This window comes from Nilaparvata lugens, chromosome 3 (genome assembly GCF_014356525.2).
Source record: "Nilaparvata lugens isolate BPH chromosome 3, ASM1435652v1, whole genome shotgun sequence".
Lineage (NCBI taxonomy): Eukaryota > Metazoa > Arthropoda > Insecta > Hemiptera > Delphacidae > Nilaparvata > Nilaparvata lugens.
Window position 1 is genome coordinate 36,580,311 of NC_052506.1, and position 24,398 is coordinate 36,604,708.

At 35.5% G+C, this 24,398-nt stretch overlaps 1 protein-coding gene across 1 annotated transcript in view; it reads right to left on the minus strand.

The window, feature by feature from the left end:
- Window positions 1-24,398, minus strand: part of LOC111055663 (agrin) — a 363,044-nt gene that overhangs the window by 12,560 nt on the left and 326,086 nt on the right. Inside the window, exons 8-25 of the mRNA XM_039423653.1 lie at window positions 19,267-19,482; window positions 18,631-18,843; window positions 17,854-17,948; window positions 16,433-16,547; window positions 14,401-14,637; window positions 12,841-13,152; window positions 11,825-11,977; window positions 11,310-11,435; window positions 10,642-10,779; window positions 9,875-10,021; window positions 9,207-9,343; window positions 8,535-8,646; window positions 7,512-7,694; window positions 6,142-6,321; window positions 5,640-5,798; window positions 4,976-5,153; window positions 3,884-4,111; window positions 714-946 (exon numbers count right to left, since the gene is read on the minus strand). Of these exons, the coding sequence (XP_039279587.1) occupies window positions 714-946; window positions 3,884-4,111; window positions 4,976-5,153; window positions 5,640-5,798; window positions 6,142-6,321; window positions 7,512-7,694; window positions 8,535-8,646; window positions 9,207-9,343; window positions 9,875-10,021; window positions 10,642-10,779; window positions 11,310-11,435; window positions 11,825-11,977; window positions 12,841-13,152; window positions 14,401-14,637; window positions 16,433-16,547; window positions 17,854-17,948; window positions 18,631-18,843; window positions 19,267-19,482 (3,162 nt within the window). The remainder of the gene's footprint in view (window positions 1-713; window positions 947-3,883; window positions 4,112-4,975; window positions 5,154-5,639; window positions 5,799-6,141; window positions 6,322-7,511; window positions 7,695-8,534; window positions 8,647-9,206; window positions 9,344-9,874; window positions 10,022-10,641; window positions 10,780-11,309; window positions 11,436-11,824; window positions 11,978-12,840; window positions 13,153-14,400; window positions 14,638-16,432; window positions 16,548-17,853; window positions 17,949-18,630; window positions 18,844-19,266; window positions 19,483-24,398) is intronic.

Genomic DNA, 24,398 nt, shown 5'->3' on the forward strand with positions numbered 1-24,398 from the left:
AATTTAAAAAACAGAAACCATTTTAAAAGATATAGGTTACATTTCACTTTCAAGAATTTTCCAGTACAAAAACTAGGAAGTGGAAATTTTGAATCTAGAAGGACAAAATGCCGTACTTGGAATTCAATATTGAACTGAATAATCACTGAAAACTTGAGAAAAATTAAGCTACGGTATTTGAGAAAATTCGAAGCCAAATATACACCAACCAACTCTTGTTAAGCTATACCATTGGAACATGGACGAATATATTTTCTCTGGTTATTATACTGATAGAGTTCATTGTGCAGGATGTTCACGAAAATAGCGAGCCCAAGTATCACAGTTTCAACTCCCCCATATTTCGAAGCACTGAAGACATCAGTAATTATGTTTGGAAAAGACTCGGCTATGGATTTGCTTTGTGGCATGCGACAAATCGTAATTATATAGAATGTTTGTATGGTTCTTGATAAAAATTTTGCTTTTTCACTTGATATAATATAATATTCACACCTGTACGTATAATGTAACAAATGTAATGAAGAGTTCAAACTGCTGATATTCGTTTGTGAACACTTTGTATCTTACAACTCTTGGTTGCTCTTATAGAATAGAACCGAGAATGTTTATGTTATCTCTCTGAAAAGTGTCGAATTTCAAGCATTCAATACATTTTAACAAAATTATAACAATAGAAAGTTAAATTACTAGAAAGGCAAGACTTGACTGACCTATGAAATCAGCAGTGCATGAGCACTTGTATCTCTCATCGCCAGTTGGAATGCAAGTGCCTCCATTCTGGCAGACCATATTGGCGCACGGATTTTCTCCACACTCTTTCACGCCTTCAGTTTCCAGCACCATGGCATCTCTACCCTCGTGCAGTTCCACTACATGCCGCCCCACCTTCATTCTTCGTATGCAGCCTATTAGACCCATTGACGTTCCCAAGTTCTCGAACACCCTATAACAGAATAAACTCAATAGTAAAGTTTGAGAACGGTACAGATTCCAATGATGTATAGTATGAGTAGAACAAGATTTTGACACCAAAATCACTATTTACAAAAATCTGGTGTGGTACACTCACACAACTTTCCTTGCTCATTGAACTATAAGCCTCATTATCAAACGAGAATAATTTAGGGGAATAACATAATGACTATTGACGGCAACATATTTGCAACTACGATCAGACTACTGAATATTTATGTGTATATACAATTGTTTTCAGAGTACTTTTTCCTTTATGTAAATTGCGAAATTCGATGATTTTTTTTTTGAAATTCGTCAAAGCAGCTGTTCTACAGATGAAATATCTTGACAATGACTGTGTTCTTTTTATAAACTGCTCTACCTACCCACGGTATATGGAAGAAGAAAAAGTAAAAACCGTGTACCAACCTACCTCATGCACGAGAAGGAGGTTACAAAGTCCATTTCTCAAGGATTGGGTGGACCCCTCATTAGTACCCCAGGAAAAAGATTCATGTCAGTTGATAGAGCTAATAAATAACTATACAGGGTATGGATTTCAAGAAATTCGTTAGAGCCGTTTTGAGAAAATCGTGAAAAAATGGTTTTTTAGTAACTGTCATTTTTCTCAAGAATATTACGGAGCTCCTTGAATTTTCTCATAAATAAGACTCATGTCAGTTGATAGGGCTTATAAATAGCTATCCATGGTATAAATTTGAAGAAAATCGTTGGAGCCGTTTTCGAGAAAACCGTGAAAAACATGGCTTTTTAGTCATTATCCGCCATTTTTCTCAAGAATATTACGGAGCTCCTGAAATTTTCCCAGAAATGAGATTCATGCCAGTTGATAGGGCTTATGAATAGCTATCCATGGTATAAATTTGAAGAAAATCGTTAGAGCCATTTTCGAGAAAAACGTGAAAAACATGGTTTTTTAGTAATTATCCGCCATTTTTTCCGCCATCTTGAATTGAATTTTATTGAATTTCTTATTGTTGGGTCCTCAGGGTATAAGGACGTTAAGTTTAAAATTTCAAGTCAATCGGTTAATTAGGAATGGAGTTATCGTGTTCACAGACATACACACACACACACACACACACACACACACCACACACACACACACACACATACACACACACAGACCAATACCCAAAAATCATGTTTTCGGACTCAGGGGACCTTGAAACGTATAGAAAACTTGAAATTGGGGTACCTTAATTTTTTTTGGAAAGCAATACTTTCCTTACCTATAGTAGTAGGGCAAGGAAAGTAAAAATCAATTTTCAATATTATTAAGAGAGAAAAACACTTATTATATACTTTTGTAATATTAATAAAAAAATAATAAATAATACCTTTATTTGTACCTTTATTTATTATATTGGTAGCAATCTTGATGAATGTCTCTCATTACATAAATAATGTGTCTTGAACACACGTGATCCACCTTTTCGCATATTATCCGAGTATCTATATAATAAGAGAGAGTAGGGTTGTGTTTGTTCGTGTGTTTGTTTGTTCGTTTGTTCGCATCAAAACATGTCAACTTGTGGATTGCATACCGGAAAAACGGGAATGATTTAGATCTCCAAATTTTGCACATAGATTCTAAAAATATCAATCTCGTGCACCTGGAAGTCCAAATTTTTATTTTCCTTCTAGATTTTTCAGAATTAATGTTTAAATTTCATTAATGGTACATTCGATTTCATTTAAAAATCATCAAATCATATGGTCGAAATTAAAAAAGGGACATCTGTTTCTATATTGCTTTCTACCTGAAAAACATAGTTTTGAAACTTCGTTTTCCTGATGCAATGTTTAGGCCTACACGTGGCATGGATTATTAATTTTTCAGATAGAACAATTTTTGAGACAAATGCTAAATAAACGCCTACAGTTTCATCAATGCTGTATCGGCAATATGAAAACGCATGCAGTTAATGTCTTTCAATGAAGGTGTTGTTATTTACATAAAGAAATTATATTCTTCCATATTTATTTAATTAAAATTTCAAAATTATTCGAGCCCTGATAGAATGACTGACTCACTGTACATAGACCTATTTTGAATTCTTCTAGATTTCATTACGTGAAGTTTTAAGAGAGACCCTTGCGAAGCACGGGTTACCTGCTAGTAAATACATATGAAGAAAGGTGAAGAGAGGTAACGAATTAACTCTTTTATAAAGTATTTTGAGAATTGAAGTTGGAAAACCGTTTGGCAACTGATAGCAATAGGAGCCTACTTCTTAGAAATTTAGGAGTCCTTCACTTCAAGAAAAACTTTCACAAATTCAAAGGTTTCTTCTCCTTTCTGTGAAGTAGACACTTTTAATCTCCAAAAAGCTTGAATGTTTAATGAATATATATTTGGAAAAATTCGTGGTATTGTCAAGAATAAATCTAAGCTCAAAACTCTCGAAAGTTCAGTGACCAAATAATTCTAACTAACTAGCTGTCACACCTTTTCATTCACGCTTCTGAAAAACGTCTCCTTCATCACAAGACCTTGAAACAATCCCCTGGTAAGTGGTGGGTTGATAGAAATATTCACCAATTTGCAGCAGTAATCAGAAAGGAATCCTATATAACTCGTGGAGATAGACTTACAGTATTGCAGTCTGGACAGGTAAATACACTAGGCCTATTTGGTTCACACAAAAACCTTGTAAGTTTACTGTGAAGTAGCGTTTTTTCTGTTCAAATGATTTTCGCAAACAGTCCCCAAGAAGGATTTCCTCTAACGATACCTTTAAATCTTGACTACCTTGTACTTTTTGGAAAAACAAACAAGGAGATTTTCGGAATCTGTTTCTTATGAATTCCTTGTTGGAATTACAAGAAAGGAAATTTTTTGTAATCTGTTTATTATGAATTCTTACGATATTGATCTTTGAATAGATAGAATTGAACTGACTTGGTGGTGTCAGAAGGCACGTAGCCGACAAAGGCGTCCTGGAGGAGGTCGAGGGCGCGAAGGGTGCCCTGTGATTGGCCGGCCACCGGCTCCGCACTGTCCACTTGCAGCAGCCCGTCCCGCTGGTAGCGCTTGGCCGTCACTCGGTGCATCTTCCGCATCTCAATCCGCTGCTCCGACTTGATTATCACCGGCCCGTTACCCAGGTTGTACCGGAACTCTATGAAACTGAAACATACACATTTAGGACTAATATCAATTTTGAAAATGACATTCATATGTTACAACATATCTTGAGTGATAGAATTGGTTTTGAAAAAGGGTGCTTTAGGGGACTTTATAATTGAGATTTTGGTATCCTTGAATTAGAATTCACACTAGAAACAGAGATGAGGTGGAATTTCTCCAAATTGAATCATGTGGAACTGATAACATATCTTCCATTTTCATCTTGATATAATTAAAATACATGGAAAGTCCTACTGAAAAACGTTTCGTAACTGATACAATTCCTCAACTCTATTTTTTGTATAGTCCAAATATTTCCATCAAACTTCACTTTTTAATTATTATTTGTAATTATTATAATTAGGAAAAATTGTGTGAGAAGGAGCTAGCTGTTCAACACTATTGTACTATGATTATTAATTTATCAATGTAGAAATGATAATAGCAGGTACTTGGAAGAAGAAAATCGCATTTCAAACCCAAAAAGGAGTAGATTCTTCTTCCTAAGTACCCGTATTCCATTTACTCAAATGAATGATAAAATTCAAGTTCTGAATCATTACATTACCTATAAGAGTAATCTCAATGATAATCAATCTCATAAAGTATTGGCAAAAAATGTTAGCAAAAGTTAAGAGTGTTTAATTAGTCACGTAGTCACTAGTTCACCCAATTTGATCAAATCAAATCAATTTGATATAGGCTATATGCGGAGGCCCTACGGATATTTTTGTTAATATAATCTGATTGTTCTTGGTTGAGATTGAAATATTCGATTGGAGAATATTAAAAAATTATTATCATTATCCATTTGTAGATAATAAAACAGTAAAGTTGAAAATACCATGATAATATTTTGCTTACCCGTCAACTATTGCTAATGATACAAAGTCTCCAGTTCCGTCAGCATGTTGTTGATTGTAGAAGAGGATTCCATTGTTTGCATATGTTTTAAATTCGATTTCCAAACTCAATTTGTGATATGCTTTCAGTTTCTTCAACTTCACGTACGAGTTTCCATTGAATGCAGGCACTTCATAGTCTGGAAAAACGATTTTCCATATAATTGAAAAATGAAACAATATTATTGATGAATAATTATGCAATAAATTACAGCAGAAATGAAAATATGCAATGCATGGTGAAATTTATATAAATCATTAGATTAGTAAAGGGTTTAAGATGAGGAGAGAAGGTGAAAAAACATAAAAAAATTCATTAGCACATGAATTCACGAAAAACTAGGATTTTACTTGTCTACTATTACTCTTACTCTTACTACTCTCACTTCAACTAATTTCTGTATATGATTCTGTTTTCTAGATTCTGTATGTGAACATATTCAGACTCAAATTTGTTTAAAAAATTTCAAAAAAACATGATTATTATAATCATGAAAAAGAACATTTTCAAAAAATCTCTGTGAAAAGGGAAGAATATCAATAAGATTGGAGAATGAAGATTACAGATTACAATTTAGAATTTATCATTCTTCAGAGCAACTTTCAACATCGCATTGTAAACCTACTTTTAGGAATGAGAAGGTCTTCGCACAGTTCCCCGGTGTATCCAGCCGTGCAAATACATTGGAAACTCCCTGAAGTTGGTTCGCAAGAGCCTCCATTTTTGCAAGGTTCAGTAGAACAGATATCCAGCTCAGCAGTGGGTACAATTTCGTTCATTTTTCCTGAAATGAAAGTTAATAAAATACTCAGTTTTCAAAAATTTTACATGATGCTCCAATATCAGATATTGAAGCTCTTATGCTCTAATATCACCTTCATATCCATACTAAATATTTGATTGACATAAACTCTTTGGAATGATAACAAATGAAAAATATATCAGTAGAAACTAGAAAGAGAAAAGGTTCAGAGATTACTGTGAATTTACTATGTGAATCCAAAAGTGAATCATAGTTCAATTGAGACTTTTAATATATTCTCCATTACTGTGTTGGGAGAATTTGATCCATGTTCTCCAGCGATTTAAAATTTGAATTGAGATGTAATAAAAACACTCTCTCTTACCAAGACATTCTTGGCGGTCAGTTGATTCCACGTAGCCTTCTTTACAAATACATGCTCCAGTAACGCAAATGCTGTTGTAGATTGAACAGTCCGAGTCGAAAGAGCACAAATCACCAAGCAATGCTGTGAACACCTGGATGGTAGCAGGAGTCGGCCTTGGTCCCACTAAATGGTATAGTTCTGATAAAAAAGACAAAGCTCATTTTGTACAATTTTATCATTCTCAGTGCCGGTTGCACAAAAGCCGGTTAAATATTAATCGTGATTAATCCCATGAAAACCAATCAGAGAAGCCGTCTTATCAAAAATACCTTCTCTGATTGGTTCTCGTGAAATTAATCTCGGTTAAAATTTAACCCGGTTTTTGTGCTACCGGGCCTCAGTGTTTGTCAAGATTACTTTTTTGCTCAAAGAGAATCTTTTTTCAAGGAATAATAGCTAATACCTATATTTATAGTTAAATTCCACGAGATTATATTGTTATACATTACAAAGCATATTATGGTGCTACAGTAATCTTAAATCCAAACTTTACTAATCATTATTAATGGAGTTTCTTATGACAATCGTTTTGAAAGCTTCCCCGCCCGAATAATTAATAACTTGATAAGAAAGCTCTATCCTAGGTATCATCCTAGGTATCCTGTAGGAGAGGTGAATCAATAAAAAATTGTCGTTTCCCAAAAAGACAATCTAGGCTGTATCGTTCATCAATCCATGTGCAATTAATTATTATTTCAACAATGAGATTGAAAGAGAAACAACAAGCGTACAACCCGAAGCTGTTTTTCCAAATTTTGATAATAATTTTAAAAAATAACGTAAAATCTTTTTCTCTCCGTGATTCAGTTGAAGAGATTTCTGAAAAATATATAGGCCTACACCTACAACCATCTGGAAAATTCTAAACTAGAAGTAACTAGTGACCCTCTGGGTTTGAGAACTCGCTCATGAACTGTTGTGTTGTAATAGTTGAAACGACTTAGGCCTTCAGTAAGTGAAACGTGGGAACTCGCTAACGCTTGTTCAACTAACAATTCAGAACAATAAGCTCATTGAACATTCATTATAGTAAGTAGTATCATAATGAGTATTGACTATCTTTCTGAATTATCTCCTTCTTTCTATATTCCTAGAGTTCTTTTTAGCTGAAGATAATATTAAGTTTAGACTACTAGTCTCGAGTAACAGGCTCTAGCAAAAAGATCAAATCTCATTTTTCAAATTTTATTCTTACTGTAAAACAGGACTGAGTTCCACTAGGTGTAATGCCTTGTTTTTTCAAATAGGTACCTCTACACACTGTACATCGACTCAGGAAAATCTCATTCTATTATAAGGTTAACATAATAATGAAGAATGCTTTTTACCTTTCGATCGCATGGGTGACACTACATGTTCATCAACTTGATTGCTGTAATAATAGCGCTGGTCTGGTATGAGGAGGTGCCTTGTGGACTTTGACATTGGCGAACTGACATCCTCCGGTTCTGTGAAACGATTCACCGATGTCCACTTGTGCTGAGGCCACTCCGTTCCCACCATCATATTTTCTACGAAAAACAAAAATCAGAAAGATAGAAAACGATTTGTGAATTTCTAATACTGTATTCCTTATTGTATTTTTCAATGAATATTCAAATGTTCATTGTAAATGCGAACCTACTGGATTGTTTGCAGCTTTTTTCATAAATACTTGAGATGATAGGTACTGTATGTTATAGTAACCGCACCACAAGATGCCCATTGGCTGATATTGTTACAAATATCCATCGAAGGGACCATTTGAGAAAGATAGTAGGCATTTATGGTTGGTAACTGAGATGTCAGTCTGACAGAGATGAATCTCAAATTGGAGATTGAGAAAATATGAATATAATAACGATCGTAGCGGTATCAAAAAAATAAGTTTCAAAAACTGATTTCCACCCACCTCATGTCATGATCAAGAGTTACAGTAGATAATTGAGTACTTTACTTTGCTCCAAAATAGAATGAAATTATGAAAAGGGTAGGCCTACTTGTAATTTCTATAATTAATAAAAGATTCAAGAAAATAGCCCTATCAGAATACATAATTATAATATTATTGCTTTCATTCTCTCCATCTGAGAGGGAAAGTTCAGGGAGCATACATCATAGCAAAGACCAAAGACAAATATTACTATTTACTGATAAATTGTGTACTCTTCTGAACTATTTTTGTATATAGATTCATTTTTATGTACATGGAAAGAAGTAGTCTATATAAGTACTTTGACTATTTCTTTCCAGCGTAGATTGAATATTATTCGATGTTATAGTGCACTTCATCACAATTTATCCTGAGATAAAAAATAGTTCTACAAGATACGAGCCAGATGAATGTTTTTTAAAGTTATTCACATACATACCTTTGCAAGAGCCTAATGCTTGTACGGCAATATCCTTCTGATATCGACAGGAGAAAAGTTTCAGTTGACATTCTGATCCATACGTCTGGCCATCATTGCCACAAACCACCTGCTGTGAGAAAGATACATATGGGGTTATGAATGCCTGTTCTAGGTATAGTACTTGGATAATGAATGTGGAATACTCAAAAACATGAAAATGGATTTTTACAAACTCTTATTCTAATAAATTTCTGAGATATACCGTATTTAATTTGTCCAGAAAAACAGATAATCACAATATTTAAAGAGAAAATTTAGATTGCTGAACTACTTCAAAAATGTTCTACCATAAAAACTACTCCATATGCCAGTGCTACAAAGATCAAAAGTAACGAATATTAAACCATGCGGTACTCAAAGTTATGGAAAATGACTGGAACAATTTCTAATAATTAGCAATGACATAATAATTCCGAATGACATTTTTAATGAATTATTCATTTAAAATGTCATTCAGAATGTCGTCACACTAGTCTGGCAGAAATTCACCTGGAGAGAATTATTTTTATTTCTATTCAAAAATTTGTAAAGCGCAATGATCTACCAAAACGAATTTCAACATTATGTACTTTTTTATTTAATTGAAACACAAGAAGTTTATGCGAAAGCTAGTTTCAATCAGTTAAGTACCTCAACTTTAGAAGAGGAATCCTCCGAGCAGGTAATACTGCATACACACTTGGCTTTTCCATTTGATTCCTCACAAACAGCTCCAAAATAGCAGGTGGTGTCAGTACAAGACGTTGGTACAGGCGTTGTCATGTCAGCTGAAATTGATCAGCAATTATAATATAGAGTGATAACATTCATCAGTAATAGAGACCAGCAATAAGAGAACATTTTATTTAGTTTTACAAAAATTTCAGTATTTGTGGGAAATTATGTGGAGTAAGAGAGTATGATATAGAGAGTCTGAATGGATAGATTTGAATAACGTTCAATGAAAGATTGATATCATAATTAAAATAAACAGGAATAGAATTTAGATGAAAATCATGGGATATTCGACCAGCTGTATTCTGACTCCTTTAAGTGCCTTTAAATACAGCCGTATTTAAGCTCCTTCTGGCTCTTCAAATCATGGGATATTCAGCTGTATTCTGGCTCTTTCAAGTTTATCACAAATATTTGAATATACTTCTATGATTATCCCTCTATTGGATAATAATGAGAAAGCATAGAGGTGATCGTAACAGAAAACGTACCTAATAGTTTCAACTTCACCTTTGCTACAGAATTTATCAACTGATGTTAGAGTCTAAACTTCTTTGAATAATTCAATATTAGAAAATGTGTACCTGGCACACATCCACTGGGACTGAGTACATGCTTGGGATTGTTGCAAACTGTGCACTTTTGTCCTTGAACACCTGGCTTGCAGACGCAGCGGCCTGTCATCTGTTCGCAGTCATCTCTCACCGACCCAAAAAGAGAGCAGCCGCATGCTGCATAACAACAAACAGAAATTCCATTAAACAGTTTGAACTTAAAAGCTCGTCAAGTGGAAAATAATCGAATAATAAATTTTATTGAATGAAATAATGATTGAATACATAGAGGAGGTAGAAGGTGCCACGAGGTATACCCCATTATGTGCTTATTGAATTTATCCTTCATAAGAATCTGAGCATCTGCAATTCCAATCCATTGAAATTATTATAAATTTATGCAATCGAAACATGTAGCAAAGACACAAAAATGGACCTACAATACATGGAAATCCGGCACAATACTCCTTTTGATCACGGATCGATAGATTTCATTACATTCAACAAAAATCTTGCTATACAATGTGTATCAGGAGATCTTGCAAATTCACGAGGTACATGTGGAATTCTCAATAATTACAAGGGTCTTAACCTCATTAGTATGAATTGATTAACTTTTAATCTTTCATGTTCTCCAAAATTATGGAATATATTTTCTGCTATTCCATGGATACTCCATGGGTACTGTTCTACGAAATACATATTATCTATAGATACCTACGGTAAATAATTCGTATACGTAAGATTACTCAAATGTGCAAAATTACATGTTATCATCTTCTTTAATGATTACTTACGTAGACAACCCTGATGACCAGTGGAGATTTTCGGTAGACCCCAGTAGCCTGGCTCACAACGATCGCACTTGATTCCTCCAACACCTGGCTTACATTCACATTGTTTCGATTCTGGATCACAAGTGTCTGAATACGATCCTGCAAAAAAGCATGTTAGTTTATTTCAAAAAGTAAAAATGATTCGGTTCCAGCCCTACATTTACTATACGAGAACTTAAAAATGTGATTAGATCTATGAGAAACTTCTAGAAAATGAAATTCAGTTTTCTCAAATGTATGAGAAAATGTTAATAAAATTAAATTTGAGAATCGGTTAGAATGTGCGAAAAGTGAAGATTTTTTCTTTCATTTTGAAGAGAGTCCAACTACAAAATGAAACTCTTTACTTGCACATTGCAGTTTTCCTCTCCAAGACAAATAATATAAATAATTAACATAAGTTAAATAGTCACTTTTAGCTCTTAATAGTTATTATTTGACAGCTTACAATCACAGTCGTATTTGTCTAACAAAAAAGTCGATCTAAATAAAATGATTCAATCAAGCACTCTACATAGTAACCGAAAACCATTTATTCAATTGATTTTCAAATAAAGTAAAAACAACATGTGGGCCCAAAGTTAGTAGACTGTCTAGTAATGTTTATGTGAGCCAGCTTCTAGGCTTACCTATTTTATTGCATCCACACATTGACGGACAACCAGCATTATCTGGACCCTGCGCTGGAGTTTTGCTGTCTGGACAACAGCCATACCATGAGTCTTCACAGCTTTTCAAGAATATGCCAGCATCAGCTGAAGAAAAGATGAAATTGACATTCATGACTGTATTCTGATAATTATATTGAAAATAGTCAAGTTCAAATATATACTATGTATATAGAATTAATTCACAAATTATGAAAGATTCTCATAATATATTATATTACCTATGGGGACAAGGAATTCTATTCATTGAATTGTTGTGTTTTTTAAATTGAATATCTTGTTTTTAAGACTGGGCTCGAATGAATTGCTGATAAAATAAGAACAAGTATGAGTTGGGAGATTCACTACAAGTAAGCAATAATAGTAATGGTAGCTTGATTGTAATTCAAAAATTCCCTGACAAAATATGAATTTCCAATATTTTCAAACAGAATATCCTCTCAATCAAATTTTGAACAATGAGATGATTGAGTTACCTTTTCTACAACACCGAGCAAAATGAGGAGTCTGATGGCAATAGCTGTCGGAAGGGCAGTCTTGTCTCTGTGGTCCACTGCCGCAGTCCAATTCTTGGCCGGTCTTGTGGTCAAATATTGGTGGCTCTCCATTGCAAGGTTTCACTTCCATGCCTGCAATGAAAAAAAAATTGGATCACTTTAGGCACTATAATAATTTGCATGATCATAACATTATAATAAGCATTCAGAGTTTGAGGAGGTGGAGGTGAAAATGGGCTTACTGTTAAAAATGAGCTTACTGATGTCATGTGGAATTATTAGCACCATTTATCGATTCTGCCACACTCATATTGTCTCTAAAATGCGGCTGAAGAGATGTTTGGAAAAATAACTATGATTCAGACTCAAATTTATTTATTTGAATGTATTTCCGTGAGCAGGAGGATAAGATCTTTGAGAGGATAATTCGTGAGAAGCCTGTGAGCCTGGCACTCTTCTCCTTAGATGAAGAGGCAATACAGTGTTTTCTAAGCTCTATGTCTGACCTCCCATCTTGATCTGATTTATTTATGAACAAGTTTATGATATTTTGACGCAATCTAATCAGTAAGTGCAAGTCATGGATCAAGACTACTGAATAATGAATCCTTGTCCTTCCCATGCTTGTAGAATACAAACCTATCTCTGTAAGTTTACCTCCAAACAGGTCAAGCTTTTAAATATTTTTTGTTTTCACAATGGGTGATTGTTTTATCCCAATCAGTTTTTTCTTGAGTCATGGGATTTTTCTATACATATTGAGAATTGTAGAGATAGCTCTCCCAGCTCCCACACCCCACACATTAGAGTTGAAAAATTATCACAAAGCTTGCCGTACTATATTATTGCTTGCCAATTATAATCATGTATTGAGTGAGAGATAAGAGTATATTATCTTCCCTGCATTACTTGTACTACTGGAGGTCAACATTTTCATCAACCAGGCCATAACAAACACTATGATCCCCATTGTAAACCGATGCTCCAGAACAGACCTTGACAGAGGTCAAGCGGCCTGAGCCGCAGCTCCTCCTGGCGTTGACAGGCCTCCATCTTCATGGCGCACTTGGACGCGTACATGCGCAGATCGGAGCCGCAGACGGGACCGCTGGCAGCAGCCGGCTCGTGGCTGCAGTCGAACAGACACGAGCAACGCGGGAAGTTGTCGGGACCCAGTTCACAGGTGGCGTCGTAGTCGCAGCGAATGTCGCGGCACGCCTCCTGTTCCAGCTGGTTGCCGCCTGGTCGCGCCACCTCAGTCGGTCGCGTCGGCAGACCGTCCAGCGAGCCCGGCAGCAGCGGCGTCGCTGTGGGGGAACGTTAGTAATGTTAGTAGCAAATCCTAAGCAAGTGAGAAGTGATAGCATTCAAGCAGTAGCGGATAACATGCATAATATCCTAAAATCGTGAATGTGTAAATTGTGGCTGTGTTTGATGGATAGTTTAGACAAGATTCGACCTATTATCGGGTCTTTTGGGGTAACATTATTATTCATAATGTTAGTGTTGATAGATTTTAAAAACTACTGGGAAAGTACTTGAAAGGATTAGAATGCTGCAATAATGGTGAATTTAATTATCTAACCTGTAATATTTCGACAATTGCTATATCGTTTCAAGCTATTTTGTTTTCAACAAAGTCCTCATATAATTTTTGTATATCCACTTCTAACTTGTGACGCATCCAGGCAAATGATATGTCTTGGATGAAGATCTTCATATTCAATAGAAATATTGAATAATAGCGATCTCGTCTACCTCGCTTATTTACTACATGCTCTGTTCAGAAAGTAATGTCAATTAAATTTTTTCGAATGCATTGTACTTTTCGGAGTTCTGTGGCACTGGGGGACTAGAAGTTTGAGATCTTCTAAACAAAACAGATTTCGCGCCGGTATTGTATCCGCCCTGCCAGAGAGATTTTACAGGCATTTCCGTGAGAAACATTTTTATGACACGACAAAAATAAAGCGCTCCATTGAGCAAGACAATGTGATGAGGACCCATACTTTTTATAAAATGTTATCACTGGAGATGAGTGAATGTTATCACTTGGGTGTTTGAGGTCGACCCGAGTACGACATATTTTCATTTTCCAACAACATTTCCTATTTCGATTCAATTTTGTATTTGAACTCAATTTTATTTATTTTTTTCATGGGTTTGACATTAGAAATGAATTGATGATTTTAATCGAATGAAAACGATGAATCCATTCATCGTTTGGAACATAACAGTTTAGATTACAAACAAATTACAATTAAATAGATACAACTAAGTTGTTGAGAGTTCTACTAAGTCGGGAACATATTAGTAATAAAAGTGCTGCATTAGTAAGCATACAGACGATGGAAATGTTAACAGAATTGCCATCAATTGAGACCAAAAACAGAATAAAAACGTTTACCAACTTACCTGAGGTGGTCTGTTGGAAAAATACCAAACTGGGCAAACTGTTGTATTGAAGCCACTCCATCATTGACACATGCAATGTTGTTGATAACAGCAGAGAAACGCTAGATTGTATATTCTATGCTAGCAGCAAGTGCACTTACTGATTTGTGCCGGACCGAATCGATCGTTGCAGTCCCCATAGAAGAGGACTGTGATGGGCGGATCTTGGCCAGGGGGCAGACAGGCTTGCCGCTGCATGTGGCACTCGCTCGTGTAGGTCTGGAAGTTGGAGGCGCAGACTGGCTCCTCGCTGCCGTCAGGCGGACACTCAGTCGGACACACGCACACGCCCGCCTCACAGCGTGCGCCCAGCTTGCATGTCACTCCTTGGCACAGGTCTGCAACCACAATCCATAAAAAATTATACATCAATGAGGGGAGACATAAGTCATTAGGAGCTATGTAGTTTAACCAACAACTGTGTGGTTTGTTGCAAATACCTGAATTGTTCTGCAATTTAATCCAATATGATAAAATTTAATACGATTATTTTTCAAATCCGTATTCATTGCAATAAATATTTGGGGACAAATAAATATTTGATTCCATTTGATGATAATTTTAATGAGAAGACATGTTGTTTCAATACCTCTGTGTTGTCCTTGAAGATTATGTAAAGTTATGAATCTACAAAGCAACATGAACCACGATCTGTCATCACTGAACTACTGACGATGATTACTGCCCCAAAGCGATCAAATTCGAAACAAATCAGAACATATGGCGGCTCAAACTAAAAATATATCAAATCATTCTATCCACAAGCTGTTCATGCTTAGGTGCTTATCAAGATTTAATCAAGACGATCCCTGGAGTGAATCTTGTTGAATTTAGGGTGTAATTCAGCTAATAAACTTTCACAATTATAAATTTATTTATCAATGGTCGATAATTCTACTGCATATTTACACAATCATCCCAATAGCTTGAATTAACCAATTTTCTGTCCAGAACTTCAATGATATTGTTGAAGATTTGATAATTCAATATCAAGGATAATTCTTAAGACAACATACTAATCAATCGTTCAACTTTTGTAATTCTGTATTTTATGCAATACTATTATAGTTTTCAATCACTAACACAAATTTAGAGCCCATGTAACAGAAGAAGGAATTACGAAATTGTTGTACAAATGAACTGTTTCAATGAATTCAACAGTTATTAATATGAAGTATAAGCCAAGGAATGTATTCTAGATACGAGTTACATTGAAATGCACGTTTTACTAAGAAGTACTCAGTGATCAAGGATTGGAATAAATTGTTGCTGAAAAGCTGATTGACTCACCACAGTCGCCCTTATAGGCAGCTTGTATACTGAGCTTTTGCTGGCAAGCTACTCTCCTCAATTCACAGTCATTCTTGTAAGTCACTCCATCCGTGCCACAGATTGGTCCACCACCCTGCAAATTTATGCAATAATTTAAAGAAACCTTATGCAAGCAAAAAATGAAAAAATCAATTCTCAGGAATTAATAAAGAATTACTGGAAGTAAGCTTGCAGTACTGGAGTATGGATAAAGTATTTGAGCTTAAACTATAGTAAGACATTGTTATCTAATACTGTTCTAGATGATAGATAGTTCTGTATCAAAATTCAAATCATTGAATAGAATATGTGATGCAGCCTGAGAAACCATGCCTTAAGTCGGATTTTCAGTTTTCTGTTTTTTATTCTATCTTGATAGAGCACAATATTCTGAATAATTCAACACCAGATTTATCCTTTTAACGTTAAAAATGAATGTTATATGAATTTTTGAAAATTCATTACTCAAATTTGCAATATGCGGGAAATTGGTCGTAAACTTTCTAGTATTGATAAATTCATAACTTTCACATACTCAAAGATAAGTCTATAAAATAGGTAATCAAAATGTTCAGTAAGTCATTTAGAATACTATTATAGTTTTCAATCACTAACACAAATTTAGAGCCCATGTAACAGAAGAAGGAATTACGAAATTGTTGTACAAATGAACTGTTTCAATGAATTCAACAGTTATTAATATGAAGTATAAGCCAAGGAATGTATTCTAGATACGAGTTACATTGAAATGCACGTTTTACTAAGAAGTACTCAGTGATCAAGGATTGGAATAAATTGTTGCTGAAAAGCTGATTGACTCACCACAGTCGCCCTTATAGGCAGCTTGTATACTGAGCTTTTGCTGGCAAGCTACTCTCCTCAATTCACAGTCATTCTTGTAAGTCACTCCATCCGTGCCACAGATTGGTCCACCACCCTGCAAATTTATGCAATAATTTAAAGAAACCTTATGCAAGCAAAAAATGAAAAAATCAATTCTCAGGAATTAATAAAGAATTACTGGAAGTAAGCTTGCAGTACTGGAGTATGGATAAAGTATTTGAGCTTAAACTATAGTAAGACATTGTTATCTAATACTGTTCTAGATGATAGATAGTTCTGTATCAAAATTCAAATCATTGAATAGAATATGTGATGCAGCCTGAGAAACCATGCCTTAAGTCGGATTTTCAGTTTTCTGTTTTTTATTCTATCTTGATAGAGCACAATATTCTGAATAATTCAACACCAGATTTATCCTTTTAACGTTAAAAATGAATGTTATATGAATTTTTGAAAATTCATTACTCAAATTTGCAATATGCGGGAAATTGGTCGTAAACTTTCTAGTATTGATAAATTCATAACTTTCACATACTCAAAGATAAGTCTATAAAATAGGTAATCAAAATGTTCAGTAAGTCATTTAGAATAAGATTATAGTAACTAAAAAAATTATTGATGAAAATTCTGCATGCTTTGTGTGTAAAAGTGAACTTGAAAATAAAAAGTGTGCTTAATTTGATGGAAGAGTTTACTTTTTGTACTCATAAATAGAAATCAGTGTTCCAATTAATAAGAATGTTTTTAATATACATTAACTAAATGTATTATTACAACACAATGAAAATGGAGCTTACCTAAGCTAACTCAATCAAGTATAATAATAATAAGAATAATTTCAGTCATAAAAGAGCAATAGTCATCTAACTTAGGTACCTACTTGGATACTTTTCTAACCTATACACTTGAAAAGCAAGCACAAACAAAAACATGCCTCAAGTCGCTATGGGGATTTAACATTACCGACTTAAGGCATGATTTCACCAGAGTGTCATATAATTTTAAACGTGGTTTTTAGTATTAAAAGAGAATGTTGGTAATACTGTGACTGCCACTAGCATGTAGTTGATAAACTAATTCAACAGATGGCATGACAATCTCAAAATCATTTCCAACCTATAAAGCCATTTTGAGGTCTACTGACATTTTTTGCTCTGCCGACTTAAGGCATGATTTCTCAGGCCGCAACGTGCTTGCCATATAGAAAGTACCTAGGTAGTATCGATTTTGGAATTGATAGGACGTGGCCGTCGAATGCGAAAATAGATAGAACTTCAATTCAACCAATCAATGTAGGTTCAATGCAAGGTTTCAACATCTAAAAATATTTATTCCATTGAATAAAAGTTACAATATTCCTGTTATCGGAGAAAAATAACAAAGAATGCAGAGAATGTTACCTCTGGACAGTTTGAAGGACAGATGCATTGCGCTTCCCCATTTGAATCAATTTCACAAGTCGCAAAGAATTCGCATTTCTTGTTCTCACAGCCATCTGAAAATTGATAATAATTACATCAAATAGAGGTCGAAAAAATTCACATCCAGTTTATAACGTGATTTGTGGCTCACTGACTAGTTCAGTCAAAAAATGTTTTTGAATGGTGATTATAAAAAGCTGATCATAATTTATTGTCAAATTCAGGTTGAATAATAACTAATACATGAACTTGTGTAGTTAAGAAGTTGATATTGTGGGAATTATTCATATTAGATAAAAAGACTGAGAAATTGTCAAAAACTCAGTGATTCTGAGTTTATCAGAGATTGACAATGGTGTAACAACCGAAACCGGTCTTTCCAACTATTAATAAAATCTGTGGTTCTTGAGAATGACTTAGTCTTTTTATTTAATAATACATAAACAAAATTTCTTAGGAATACATCCAACATTTCAATTGAATTACAAACACTCAAATTGCATACCAACCTGTAGCCTACTGAGAGATAGGCAATTCTAGTAGTATTAGACTGAACCGAAATTTTCGATCAGTTGGAAATATTTTCAAGTCAAAAGTACTGTGTTGGATGAAACTATTGCAATAAGTTAGAAATATTTTATGGTTCAACATAGGCCTGAAGTAAGTTCATGCTAAGGAAGGCCTACGGTACTAGAGACGCAAGTACCGCAGCACCTTACGCTAAAATTTAATGAGAATTTCTCATGGGTTACTCACTGCAATTTCCTTTGTAAAGGACAGTAATATCACGCATGTGTTGGCAGGCCTCCAGTCTAAGTTTACATTCGTTTCCATACGGTATTCCATCGGAGCCGCAGACCGGATTGAATTCTGCAGAACACCTTGGACATTCACAAACTGGCAGACCTCCTCGCTCCACGCAGATCGCTCCTGGGTGACACGTGTGTGAGCTGCATGGCCCGCTGGCTCCTGAAAAAAAACAAATAACAATGATCTTTAGAAAGACATAGATCAAAATTTCAATTACTTGATTAATCAATGTATCAATTCTGACTATTATTACTCAAGTATTACCAGTATTCATGTATTTGTTCATGACGACTTATCATTGACGAGATCTATCGTGCGATACATGGGCAATGGTGGCAATATTGGAAAAGTAGAATCATTACGCTAAATCATTTCAGTGTTTTAAGTTAGAGAAACCACACAGAACCAAATCACTTCAGTGATTCAACTTGTGTGACCGCAACCATACAGAAAAGAATACTTATGAAAGAAAAGAAAGAACTATAATTGAAAAGAATACTTACATCGAGAAAAAATATTTATACTAATATAATATATTATTTTGTCTCGGTTGCTACTATAGTAAATGTTTCTGGAACTTACCGCATGCGCCAGTGTGTGCGATTTTGATGACAGTCTTCTCCTTGCAAGCGGCGCGTCGCAAGTGGCACTCGCTGTCGTGCGTCTTGCCATCGCTGCCGCACACGGGACGCACGACCGGTTCACACTCGGCCGGACACTCGCACTGCGCTATGCCGTACTTGGTGATCACACACTCCTGGCCGTGGCTGCATTCCACGCTGCTGCATGGGTTCACACCTGCAACCAACCAATATTCTTCAAACAAAATGGACCACTGCAACCTACACAAATAAATCGAACTAACTAATCAGGAAACATATTTTCGCTGCACGGCACAGAATACGTTACTTCCCAAACAGTTTCTAGGTTGGAAAGTTATCATTTTACGAACAGTGTGGATAAAAACAACTGATCTTAACTTGAGCCCGGAGAAGTCAAGGTCACTCGTGATTCCCACCCCGAAAGTGGTCACTCTCCGATCAATTCCAGTTTCAGTGTATTTGATTAAAATGGGAATATTAATAAATGTACACGACGAGAGGGTCCCTGGTTGACGAAATTTCTCGTTGTGCGCTAACTAGTAATCCCCTGGGTTAGAGAACTCGCTCAAGAACTGTTGTATTGAAATTATATGAAAACCGCAAATTTTAATTTCACAGAGTTGGTGAAAATATTATGGAAACAGCTGAATATTTCTTTTACACGAATAATTTGACAGTAGGTTTCATAGGGGATCCAATTTGAAATGGAAAATTTACTCAAGTTACTTCAACATCTTTGTCCCTCATATGAATCCAAAATCATTTTTTTTAATGAGAAGGTGGTCATGTGATACATGATTTCAATACACAGATCCAAGAGAAAATGAATGGCGAAAATCTCACATTGATCTCATCCCATACGGTATCGTTTGTTGATGTAAAAGTTGTAAATTATGTTTTATATTAATCAGCTGAAATCATGTGTCAGCGCATGAAGGTCTGTCTGTGTGATAGCTTCCAAAAAGCCTCAGCTGATGTTATGAATGAATGAATGGGAAAACTGTTGCTATTGCATGCAATGAATCCTTCAGCTGACTAAATGATAAATCGCAACAAATTCATTTCTTATGCACTTTCAATGCTACTTTTATATCCTGGACGAAGGACGAAGAAGTGAGTCAAATTTTGTTGTCCAACGAACTTGACCTGTAAAAAGGTTCAAAGAATACTTGTTCAAAATGTGAAGCTAATTGATCAATTCTTTCTAAAGTTATTGAAGAACATAAAAACAAACGGACAACGACTTTAGCCTCCTGTAAGTCAAAAGTGAGAACTCGCTAATGTTCCTTTAACTAGAGATGGCATTGGCAATTATTATTAAGAAGTCTGATCAGCTGATTTCATTCAATTGATTTTTTGAATGTGGGCTATCTTGAAACACGTGAAGCTGCGTCACAGAATAGGTACAGAATGGAAACTGTCAATCAAACGCCTATCTAACCAATGCTTTTTACATGGTACAAATACTCGACACGTCACGTGACCTTAGGAAGTTCCAATCCTGGTCTTCTGATTGGCTCGCGGCAGTGAACGAGATCAATTGATCCGGATCAGTAAAGCGATTCGAACCTCCCATAAATACTCTTACAATGCGGAACTTCCTAACAAGATGGCGGATTTTTGCGCCAGGGTACTAGCCAAGTTTCCATACTGTATGTATACTGTGGCTGCATATTCAATAGTTTGTTGTTTTCTCCTCATTTTCGATGATGATTGTGTACCGAAAAATAACGTATGTTACCACTTGGACGTGAATGTCTTTTGCGGAGCTTGCATGAAAATCCAGTCTTGGCTATGGCCTTAAACTGTAAATATCACGCCCTGCAAACGGCCACTTCCCGGCCACGTGACTTAAATAGCTAATTTTTACTTGCCTTGCCCTATTACCATAGGTAAGGAAAGTATTGCTTTCCGAACAAAATTAAGGTACCCCAATTTCTATATGTTTCAAGGTCCGCTGAGTCCGAAAAAGTGGTTTTTGGGTATTGGTCTGTGTGTGTGTGTGTGTGTGTGTGTGTGTGGTGTGTGTGTGTGTGTGTGTGTGTGTGTGTGTGTGTGTGTGTGTGTGTGTGTGTGTGTGTGTGTGTGTGTATGTGCGTCTGTGTACACGATATCTCATCTCCCAGTTAACGGAATGACTTGAAATTTGGAACGTAAGGTCCTTACACTATAAGGATCCGATGCGAACAATTTCGATCAAATGCAATCCAAGATGGCGGCTAAAATGGCGAAAATGTTGTCAAAAACAGGGTTTTTCGCGATTTTCTCGAAAACGGCTCCAACGATTTTGATCAAATTTATACCTGGAATAGTCATTGATAAGCTCTATCAACTGCAACAAGTCCTATATCTGAAAAATTTCAGGAGCTTTGCCCCATCTATGCAAAGTTTGATTGTAGATTCTCAATTATCAGCCTTCATATACAATTTAAACAAAAAAATCAAGTGGAAAAGATTGAGCATGAAAATCTCTGCAATTAATGTCCAGTAACATTTCCACCTAGAATTGAAAATAAGCTTGAAATCCGAGAAAATGTGATTAATTAATTGCAAACTGTTGGCAACTGTTGGTTCTATTAAATCATTCAATACGAAGAGATAGCAGACCTCGTGTGGTTCCAGCGTTATTGACCTATCACCAGCTGTCTCATATCTTTGAATAGTAGACTTGAGATGCGCGAGTACACTAGCGTCAGGTGATCAATTTTCATAACGGCAAGGAAAGATATGTGAGTGCGCCACACCAGATTTTTCCTCTAATATTCAACCGTACATTTGTTTAGCAATATAGAAGCTTCAACAGTATGAATGAATGAATGAATGAATGAATTTATTTGCCAAAAACAAAATACAAAAAAGCTTTACAAAAAATAAATATAAGTATATGCTACTGCACTTAAATCAAGATACATACATTTATTTAATTGGATATAATAACGAAATGATATCCTTTACATTACAAACAATAGTTTTAAAATGAAGATTCAATTTATGATCACATGCATAAGTACAGTAGGTGAGGCAAAAACACCGGCAAAAGGAAGATTCCTTGTGCGCCAGTGTGAGTCGTGAATCAGCTTAATCAGGGATGTAATATATAACTTGAATCTAGCGTATGAAGTGTTCGAAAATATAATTTATAATATGAAGTTGATTATTGTATAAAAGTCAACGATTGGAAATAATTCAAGTTTAGCCATGCCTCTATGGCTCTTTTTCTGTGTTTATTATTTCGGAAATTATTAAGTGGAAATTCACTTTCTAGTATATTTATGAATTTACTGCTAATGTAGTAAAGTTGCCTTCTAAGAAGAGCTGAGTTGGTGTTATATATTTCATATTTTCTTATTGTATTAGGTCTAAGATTATAATTTATGTCATCGGCTAGAGGGAAATTATGCTCGTATTTGAAACTGTAATTTGTTATGCAACTAAGATATAACTGTCGTATAGTTTTAACATCAAATTCACTGAACAAAATCTTACTATCATAAGTTCTAGGTTTCTTTAAAATTGTCTTTATGATGAATTTTTGTATTAGAAAAAGGTTTTTAATATGGGTATCGAAAGTCCCACCCCAAACTATTAAACCATATCGCATTAGGGATTCTACTAGTGCCGTATATACCTGTTTGCATTCTGAGAAAGATAGCACATTTTTCAATTTATAAAATTTATAAGATAGATAAGATAAGTAAATAATATGGTGTTGAAGATCTATACTTCTCTCAACCAAGTTAATTGAATCTATATATATATATATATATATATATATATATAAGCGAAATGGCACTCACTCACTGACTGACTGACTGACTGACTGACTGACTGACTGACTGACTCACTCACTCACTCACTCACTCACTCCCATAACTAAAAATCTACCGGACCAAAAACGTTCAAATTTGGTAGGTATGTTCAGTTGGCCCTTTAGAGGCGCACTAAGAAATCTTTTGGCAATATTCCAACTCTAAGGGTTTAAAGTTCGTCTTTTAGCATGTATATTCTTCTTCTCTCAATCTCTTAATTATAATTGAAATTTCCATATGTTACTATAGAACTATAATCTAGATAGAGTACCTCTTCGAAACAGTTGTTAACTGGCAACTAAATTAATAATTTTGTCAGGTTGGCATTAAGTTGAGTTGACTTTGTTAGGTTGGCACCAAGTTGAAGATTTAAATGCATTTATCGCGGAAAAATAATTGATTGGGCACTGCTACTTCAATCCTGGGAATATTATATTACTAGCCGTCAGGCTCGCTTCGCTCGCCATATCCGTTTAGCCAGACGTTTAGTCTGAACCCCCGACTGGATTGTCATAACATATGATAAAAATGCTCAAATGAAAAATGCAGGCGAGCGAAGCGAGCCTGCTGATCTCATTCTTGGACGATCCAGTCGGTGGTCCAGGGGGCGGAGCCCCCTGGCTAGACGGATATGGCGAGCGAAGCGAGCCTGACGGCTAGTAGGCCTATATATCTATTATGTGATTCTTGGAATAATGGAAATAAAAACTATGAAAACGAGTCAGGCTACATTGAGACAGGAACTAGCAACAAAAAATGAAATTATTCGTCTTCTGAAATCAGATAGAGAATTTCCACCCTTATCTCAACCAGCATCCGAGATAGGTGATTTTATTACACCCAAACAAAGTTTTAAATCGTGAAGCTGTACTTCGAATCCACCAGTTCAAACTGAAAATAGATTCGCAGTGTTGGGGAGGAGTGATTCGCGTTTCGCTTTGCCTGCAAACAGAGTTACTGTGAACAGAACGCGGACACGCGAGTCTGCGGCGCCTGTTTCTCAAACGCAGCAAAAAAGGTCTACTAGAACTCGGACTTTCAATATTCAGTTTTACGCTGATAGCCAAGGGAGAGATGTCTATAAACATTTCAGAGATGAGAATCATACATTCTCAAGCATGATTAAACCTGGAGCAGGATTCAGGGAGGTGGTGAAGGAGACTGGTGAGGTGAACGCCAATGATGTGCTTGTTTTTCTTGCCGGCACAAACGATATAGCCTGCAATGAGAGGAAGGAGCTACAATCTGCGCTTAGAAGTAAACTACGCGACCTGCAGAGCCGACGTGGAGGTCATGTGCTGGT